The 9,267-nt window shown below is 51.9% G+C and overlaps 1 protein-coding gene across 2 annotated transcripts in view; it reads right to left on the bottom strand.

Annotated features, from left to right (window-relative positions):
- Scnn1b (sodium channel epithelial 1 beta subunit) overlaps window positions 1–9,267 on the bottom strand; it is a 56,630-nt gene that overhangs the window by 20,648 nt on the left and 26,715 nt on the right. For both annotated transcript variants that reach the window (XM_004622886.2, XM_023714345.1), the window contains exon 2: window positions 2,023–2,341. In XM_004622886.2, the coding sequence (XP_004622943.1) occupies window positions 2,023–2,333 (311 nt within the window). In that variant the 5' untranslated portion in view covers window positions 2,334–2,341. The remainder of the gene's footprint in view (window positions 1–2,022; window positions 2,342–9,267) is intronic.

Here is a 9,267-nt window from a genome sequence, read left to right as displayed (position 1 = left end):
GGGAGGTGGGCAGGGGGAGGGTAGGGAGGGGGCAGGGAGAGTAGGGAGGTGGACGGGGAGGGTAGGGAGGGGCCAAGGGGAGGGTAGGGAGGTGGGCAGGGCGAGGGTAGGGAGGTGGGCAGGCGGAGAGGTTAGGGAGGTGGGCAGGGGGAGGTTAGGGTGTTGGGCAGGGAGGGTTAGGGAGGTAGGCAGAGGGGAGGCAAGGGAGGTGGGCAGGGGAGGTTAGGGAGGGAGCAGGGGAGGTTAGGGAGGTGTGTGTGGGGAAGTTAGGGAGGTAGGCAGGGGAAGGTTAGGGAGGGGGGGGAGGTTAGGGAGGTGGGCAGGTGGAGAGGTTGGGGAGGTGGATAGGGGGAGGGGAGGGTGTTGAGGGAGATTAGGGAGGTGGGCAGGGGGAGGTTAGGGGGTTGGGGGAGGGCAGGGAGGCGGGCAGGAAGTTAGGGAGGTGGGTGGGGGTTAGGGAGGTGAGGGGGCAGGCTAGGGAGGGGGCGGGGCATCTGCGAGCCCGCACTGGGGTCTGGCTCCTATCCCTGTGTGGCTGTCGCCAGGCCAGGTGGAAGAATGTGACCTGCACACATGCTCCCTTCCCCACCCATCCACCCTGGCACCTGCGCGTGTTCTACCCCTCTAGAATGTTGATGTACAGCTCTATATTTGAATGTTAATTAATTCAGTTCTCCCAGATCGTTGCTAATTCAACAACTACAAACCCCCCACAGAAACATTCTAAACAAAAAGAAAGAAAGAGAAAAGGAAAAGAAAATCAGATAAACTGTTAGAAGCCGACATTTCAGCCTTTTCAGACAGGGCTTGTTTCTTTGTTTCCTTGCGGTCCAGTCTGCAAGGTCTAATTGCAGCTTAGTGTAGGAGCCGAGCAGCCTCCGGGAGAGCTTATTTGGAGGGAGGCCGCAGGCGTCCCCGGTCTTCCCGCAGGCACAGCCCCTGGGTGCCCCTCTCCCAGCTCGCCGGCCAGGCCAGCTTGGTCGGCTGGGCCTGGCAGCCGTATCCTCTTCGCTGAGGGGGCTGCGGGCCTCCAGGGGCAAGGCTGAGCTCTCTGGGGCGACTGTTTTTTATTATTCTCCCACCTCTTGCTTAGGGTCGGTTGGAGCATTGTCTTAAGCATCTCTAGGTCAGCTTTTCCCTCTGCTGCGACCGTCCCGATCCAGAGGGCCTTGTCCCCTCCCACTCCAGAGCTCCGCTTAGGGCTACTGAAGTCCTCTGCTCTGCCTCCAGCCCCTGAGCTCTCAGGATGGGGCTCTTGCCCACCCCAGGCCTTTGCGCATGCTGTGTCCTCCACCCAAGGGCATCCCTCCCAGGGCTTTGCCTTACTGACCGCCTGCTTCCCCTAACCCGGAGGAGCCCCAGCCTCCCTGTGTGTCCCATACAGAGCCTAGCAGCCGGGTTGGCAGGAAGGCCAGGCCTGCAGCAAGCCCGGGCCTGGGCTCAAATCCCAGACTTGCCCGCGGAGTGTCTTGGGCTGGTTCTCTCGCCTCTGATCCTTCGGTCCCTTAGCTGCGCATCGGGTTGCTGCCGAAGCACCTGCCTGTGGTTGGCTGGTGGATTGGACTCGCTCGGGCGTCACTGCCTGACACACCATGGGCATTGGCTGTGTAGTGCTGCGGTCACCAGTTACACTTAATTCAGTACGCGTGGAGAAGTACCAACGCCTGCTTCCCCGTAGAGAGGGCTGCGCGCTGCTGTGGCCAGACATCTACAGCGGTGGCCGACACACCACGGCTGCGCGGTGGCACAGACGGGATACAAAGCAGACGCTGGCATTCTCGAGGACAGAACCGCCAGGCACGTTCTGGGCTTCCCTTTAAGCCTCAGATGTTTATGAATCTGGGATCTTACTTGCTGAGAGAGGAAGAACTCAGAGACAGAGGGAGCAAAGGCGAAAGACTAAGAAGGGGGGAGGGGAACTTGGAGATAAAGGAGAAGAGAAAGGTCCAGCAAGGGAAGGCGCGGAAGGCAGGGCGCCGGGACGAGCAGGAGAGGGCGGGCAGCCCTGCGAGCTCCGCCTACCGGAAGGGGCTGGAGTTGCAGATGGTGACGGCGGGGAAGTCCATGGTCTTGAAGCCCAGGGACAGCGAGACGCTGACGTCCCAGCTCAGGTAGGTCTTGATGAAGACGCCCCACTGCCAGCACACGAGGGAGGCGAAGAGCAGGGTGATCAGGAACCACATGGCCTTCTTCTTGGGCCCCTCGCAGATGATGCGCTTGGGGCCGTGCGTGTTGGTGTTGTTGCAGTACCAGACCAGCAGCTCTTTGTAGGTGTAGCCCGGGCCCTTCTGCAGCCGGTGCAGGCCCTGCAGCAGGTACTTCCTCCAGTGCATGGTGGCCCCTGGGACATGGGAAGCGCTGTGGGCTGGGGTGGCCCAGGCCTGGCCAGAGGCCACTTCCCCCCAGTCCCTCCCACCTTCCTCCTTCCCTCTCTCCTTCTCCCCTTCCACCCAGCATCCTGCTCAGCCCCGGCCCAAGCATCTATCCAACGCCATTATATGCCAGGCACCAGTGGTCCCCGAAGACTCGCTGATGAACGCAACACAAGTTTCTTCCCTCCAGGATTTGTGACCTGCTAGACAAGTTACTTAAATTCTCGAGTCCTTCAGTTTTTCATGTGTGAAATGGAGATAATCAAGTGTACATGCATGCACATGTGTGTGTGTGTGTGAATAGAGATTCAACCAAGAGTTTGAGACTTTTCATTCTTACATTTATTTTTTTATTTTGAGACAGTTCTTGCTAAGTCACCAGGTTGCCCAGGCTGGGTTCAAATTTGTGACTCTTGCCTTAGCCCTCAGGATGTGTTTACGGGTGTCCAGATCACACCTGACTCCAGTTCTTCTACTTATTTATTCATTTAGTTTTTTTTTTTCCAGCAGTAGGGTTTGAACCCGGGGCCTCGTGCGTGCTAGGCCAGTCCTTAATGCTGAGCCTAGTCCCATCATATCTAATCTGTAGATCTGTCAGAGGAGACTGGGTCCTTGAGAAGAGATACCCAGATGTGTGTCTCGACTCTGGCACTGGCGGCTTCTTCGGAAATGCCTGCTGCTTTTTCCTTCTCCCCAGATGCTGAGCGGGAGCACCCCGCACTGTCCCTGGAGCCCCGGTTGTGTTCTAAGTTCGGGCCCTGACCAAAACCTCCTCGTAGGGGACGCTCTCCTGACTGAGGGCCTAGCAACCGCACACCCCTCCTCTGTGAGCCACTCCCTGCTGGGGCGGTGTGGGGGGCAGCAGGGGTGTTCTGCCCAGCCAATTCCTCTTGCCTAGATGTTCCTGGGGACCTCCCTCCCAGGCACGTGTGAGCTGCCACGCTGATTTTCACCCCCAGCTCTGGAAGACATGTCTGTGACCGCTGTCACTGGACCCTTGAGCTTTACATGTCACTTTGTGAGAGGCAGCTGGATCCCCTGATGCCTAACGTCACTTGTTCCTGGGTTATGGACGATACATTTTCTTGCCCATGTGTATGGCTTCAGAATGAGGCCGTTATTTGCACTCATTACAACGTTAAAATAAGAAAGCATTCCCTTGCCTTACCTTGTTGTAGTTATTTGTGCCAGGCCTCCTCACAACACCACCTGCTGCCTGAGGTGGCAGCCTTCATTTTTCCTGAGGCCCAGCCTGGCACCTGGCAGCCTCCCAGACAGCCAAGTACATAATGCCAGCCATTCCTGGCTAAGCGGAGAGTTCAAGCTTGCCCAAGTGTGTTCGCGCCTGGCCTTCACTCTGGACACCGCGTTGCGTTCAGCCTTCCTTCTCAGGCTGGGCGAGCCCACAGCGTGGGGGGCTTCCCCTCCCACCCGACTGGCCCTGCTCTGCGGGACTCCAGCTCCACCCGTCTCCTGCCCAGACTCCAAGCCATCACGGCTGGGAGACGCACCTTCGCAGCCCACCGCCACCCCAGCTTTCCTCAGCAAGCCTCCCCTCGCTCCGACAGACACTACAGAGGAACATAAGTATCCCCATGCCAGTGCCCACCGTAGCCTCAAAGCCCTGCTTAGCACCACCCGGGCACCCAGGTGCTTCCCAGGCGACTGCATTCCTAGAAGTCGTTTTCCAAGACTGCACGTGTGGGAAGAACAGCACTGACTCTACCCTGCTAGGAAGGCAGCTCGTCATGCGCCCTTAGGAGTTCTGGAAGACCGGTCAAGGGCTTCTCCAGCGTCCTGAGCGTTTCTCTTCTTACGTAATCTCTCGGAGAGAAAGACTCGCCTTGGTTCGCTCGGGTCTCTGAGCCTTGCCGACCCCCCACTTAACCATGTGGCGTGGGCCTCAGAATCTGGCCGAGCTCCACATGGAGGTGGAATCAAATATGTTCTGTTTTTGCTAAGTTTATTACTACTTTAAAATTTTCTGCCGTACAGGGGATTGAACCTAGCTAGGGCCTTGCATGAGTTACCCAAGCACTTTACCATTGAGCTGCACAGCCAGATTGGTTTTTAAACTTTGAGGCCAGGTCTTTCGGGCTAAATTGCCCTCAGTGGCCTCGCATTTGCAATCTTCCGCTTCAGCCTCCGGGGGCCGAGATTATGGCGTGTGCATTCATGCCTGGCTCGCTGGCTTTATTTTTAAGTGTGACTTTCAATTTATGGTGAAGTCACTGACTTTTCTTTTAGGTTCACACGTACACATAAGTAAAAAAAGGTACAAATTAACTTAAAGAAACAATAAGTAAACAATAGCATCCCATGTAGCAATAATTGGGACAATGGCGGACAAATAGCCTAAGTTGGTGGAGTTCCCGACGACCTTTAGCACACTGGGTCCTTTCGGTCATTAGGCAAGTAAGAGAAATTGATTCGCTGCGAAGGATTTTATGCTCTTTCAGTGGGATTTCACCCCCAAGGTGATGGGCGGGGGTGTTTGGAGTATGGACACAGCTTGTGCGGGGAGGCTTGAATCAGTTTATAGTTTAAACCAAGCTGAACAAAGTGTTGGAGGTGGAGTCCCGAGTGGACGCAGCAGCAGGGGATGCTGTCACGCTTCAGAGAGTCGCGATGCCATTTCTTGGCCGTGAACTCGCGGGGAAGCACTGGCGGCCGGAAGTGCGGAGCCGGTGTTGCGCAGGCTGCTTCTGTTTTCTTGTGACAGGAAACAGCCGCTTGCTCCTATGGCCACGTTTCCCTGGCTCTGACTCAGCCCAGTCTGGGAAGGGCAAGTGGGAGGCCAACAGCTGCCTCGACTTGCTGCTTCAACGGAGGACGCAGGCATGTTGCTCAGAGTCGGCCCTCACGCTCCTCTTCTGAATGGCAGGCTGATGCGGGTAGCCTGTGAGCAAAGGGCTTTTCTGTACTTGCTAGTACAGTATGTTTTATAACTCCTTCCCTAAAAACAACCTTACATTTCTTTATTTGATACAGGGTCTCACCTCGCAGCTCGGACTCACAGTGATCCCCTGTCGCAGCCTCCCCAGTGCTGGGACACCCAGTTGCAGGGCTGGCCCGGCGCACCTGGGTTTTTGAGGCCGGCACACCACGCGGTACTGGGGATCGAACCTGCGTCCTTGCGCTTGCCAGGCAGGCGCTTAGACTGCTGAGCTATCTCCCCAGCCCTATAATTCCATCTTTAAATAAGAGGTTCGTTAAGACATAATTCATATGGATTTTGATAAACACAGCGTTGCTAAACTGTCACCATAAAGCATTTTAAAACATTTTTATCTCCCTCCAAGCAACACCAGGCCCACGAGCAGTTCCTTATTCCTCTCTTGCCCCCTGTCCCTGCGACTTCTAATTTGCCTGTGAACAGAGCCCACAGCAGGTGGTCCCCGTGAGTGTCTTCTCCCGCTTGCTCTGTTTTCAAGGTGCATGCGTGTATCCCATCACATCTGTTTTTATTGCCAGCTGGTAGTCTGTGTTCTGGATATGTCACACTTTATTTATCTGTCCATCAGCTGGTGGGAACGTGGACTGTTTTCACTGTTTTTTTGCAGTGCCAGGGATCGAACTTGGAACCTTGCGCTTGCCAGGCAGGTGCTTACGCCCCTGAGCTCTCTCCCTGGCCCTGTTTTACCTTTTGACTATCATGAAAATATTGTTATGATCACATCTGAGTTGTGCAGACATGTGCTTTCGTTTCTCTTGGGTTTACCATGCGGGCCTGACAGTTCTATGTAATATGTAATAAAATAGCAGATAGCCGTGCGGTAATTCTGCGTTTAACCCTTTGGAGAGCTGCCAGACCACTTTCCAGATGTCCCCACTACTTTTCAGTTCCATGAGCAGCGTATGAGGGTTCCAGTTTCTCTGTCTCTTCCTAACACCATCGTGTTTTTGGAAAAATAGCCATCCTGGGGTACTGGAAGTAGTATCTTTTCTTTAGTAAGTTTATTGGCCCAATTTAGATCTGTGTAATGATCACGTCCTTTGTAGGGAATTTGTGCCTGTACACGAAAGATCTGGATTTCTCTTTTCCTCTATTCCCTTCCCCTCCCTTCCGCCCCTCCTCCTCTTTATCTGCAAAGCTTTGTTTCCATTTTATCTTGAAGTAGCGTTTGCACGTGTCGTCTCTCAGATCCACGGCAAGGCCAGCGTATTTTCTTTGGAACGATGTCTACTGAGATCCCTTGCACATTTTAAGATTGGCTTGATTCTCTTCATTCCTGAGTCCTAAGATAGCCTGTGCATACCTACATACAAGTCTATTTTCAGAAGTAAGATTTGTAAAATGTGTCCCCCGTCCTGTGTGTTGTCCTTTCACTTTCTTTTTGGTGTAATCTGAAGCACAATGACTTAAAATGCTGATGAAGTCTAATTTGTTTGTATTTCTTTGGCCTAATCCAAGTACATGAAAGTTTATTCCTGTTTTATTCCAAGAGATTTATAGTTCTAGCCCTTACATGTAGACATTTCATTAATTTTTTTTCTTTTTTCCAGCGAGCATGAGGCAGGGCTCCCACTTCTTTTGCTTTTGTTTTTGGTACTAGAGATTGAGCCAAGGGCTTCTGCTACTGAGCTCCACCCGCAGCTTCCTCTTGGGTGAGATAGGATATTACAAGATGGTCCAGCCTGGGCTTGAACCCGAGACCCTCGTGCATCAGCCTCCCAGAGTGCTGGGCTTTCGGGCACGCGCCCCACACGGAGTTCCAGCTTCACTGTTTTGCATGCAGAATCTGCTTGTCCTAGCACTAAGAGTATCTTGCTCCGTGTAATTGGCTTGTGCCTCTTGGTTTTTTGCTATTTGAATGAAAGAAAACCTAAAGAAATGAAGGGATATACCATGCTCATGGGGCATAGGCTCACTGTTGCTGACTTCTTTTTACTTTTTTGAATTTAATGCAGGTTCTACAGGGTGTCACTACATAGCTCGGACTCATAGCGATCCACCCGTGTTCAGCCTCCCAAGAGCTGGGATTATAGGTGCACACCAGCATGCCCAGTCTCAATTGCCATCTCAGCACACCTCAGCAGCGGGGCTGGCACAGCACCGGGCAGTCGAACCTCAGCTGCTGAAAAAGACTTCTTAAAAAAGAACAAAGCTGGGCTGGGGAGATAGCTCAGCGGTCTAAGTGCTTGCCTGGCAAACACAAGGACCTGGGTTCAATCCCCAGTGCTGCATGCCGTGCCAGCCCCAGGACCCCTGTAATCCCAGTGCTGGGGAGGCTGAGACAGGAGGATCACTGTGAGTCTGAGCTGCATTGTGAGACCCTGTACCAAATAAATAAGTAAATAAAAGATTATTTTAAAAATTAAAAAAAAGAAGAAAGCTGAAGAGTCTATTCTTCAATGTGTAGTAAAGCGTGGGGCTGGTGCAACGGTAGATGCACTGAGCAGTGGAATACGATAGAGAACCCAAAAGTAGACCTACGAAAGGGTCAAGGTAATTCAATAAAGAAAGGGAAGTCTCTTCAGCAAAAAGGGTTAAAAATAAATGGATATTCATGTTTTTTAAAAAGTTATTTTTAAAAAAAAAACCCAGGGATTGAACTCAGGACCTTGCACTTTCCCCAAAGGTGCTTATGCTGCTGATTTATCTCTCTGGCCCTAAAAACTGAGCCTTAATTTGTACTCCACGGTATATGCAAGATTAATTTAGTATGTAAAACACACAGAAGAAAGTGTAGGAGAAAATCTGTAAGTTTAGGGCCAGCAAAGATCTTTTAAATAGGACACTACAATTATTAATAGAATTAGAAAATATTTTGAGTTAGTTAATTGTTCGTTAGTAAAGTTAAAACCTTCTGTTCTTCAAAGGATATTGTTTTTATTTTATTTATGTATTTACTTATTTATTTTGGCAGAACCGGGGATTGGACTCAGGCCCTTGTGCTTGCCAGGGAAGGGCTTACTCTACTGAGCCATCTCCCCGGCCCTGAAAGGATATTGTTAGGGCCAGAACACAACGTGGTGGCAGAGCCCTGCCTGGCATGTGTGAGGCCCTTGCTTCCATTCTCGGTGTCTTAACAAAGAGAGAAACTCATAGAAGTTACTGTTAAGAAAATGAAAGAGGGGCCGGCCAGATAACTCAGCAGACTACAGCGCCTGCTTTGGCCGATGCAGGGACCGGGGTTGATCCCTCCCCTGCTGTGCCAGCCCCACAACTGAGGCTGGGCGTGGTGGCACGCGCCTGTAATGCCAGCGCTGGGGAGGCTGACCACAGGCGGGTCACGGCGAGTCCGATCTACACAGTGAGACCCTGTACTAAATGCATTAAAAAGCGGGAGAAAAAGAAAATGAAAGAGCAAGCACCCATGAGGCAACAATTGCAGTGCTCATGTCTGACAAGGAAATTCTATACAGAGTATACAATGGCTTCCCATCAATAGATAAAAGGGAGCCAAGCAACTAAGAAAGGGCAATGGCAAGGTGTGGAAATGACCTCGGGAGCCAAGGACAGGTGAATGAAGAAGAAAGAAGTCTACGGATGCTACGTTCATCCATAAAAAGAACGAAATCCTCTCCTCGGCAGCAAGTTGGGCGAATCTGGAGGACACGGGGTAAGTGAAACAGGCCAGGCACAGGGGGAGGAATCAGGCACAGGGAAAGCTGAAACAGCAGATCCCATCGTAACAGAGCACAGAACCTTGGCTAGCAGAGGCTGGGAAGGTCGCCCAAAAAATCCTTCTGGTGACAACAGAAATATCCCTTATCTTTAGTGGCATAGTAGTTATTTGGATGAATACACCCTAAAACACTGAAGGCTACATTTTACTGTACGTATTTTGTATTGCTGTATGTATGTACTTAGAAATGATAAAAAGTTTGCCCCTTTATAAGCATAGGTTATTGATTTCACCAGTTTGGCTATAGGCTTTTTTTTTATTTC

This window comes from Octodon degus, unplaced genomic scaffold, assembly GCF_000260255.1.
Source record: "Octodon degus isolate 3935 unplaced genomic scaffold, OctDeg1.0 scaffold00001, whole genome shotgun sequence".
Lineage (NCBI taxonomy): Eukaryota > Metazoa > Chordata > Mammalia > Rodentia > Octodontidae > Octodon > Octodon degus.
This window is presented reverse-complemented; position numbering and strand designations above follow the sequence as displayed.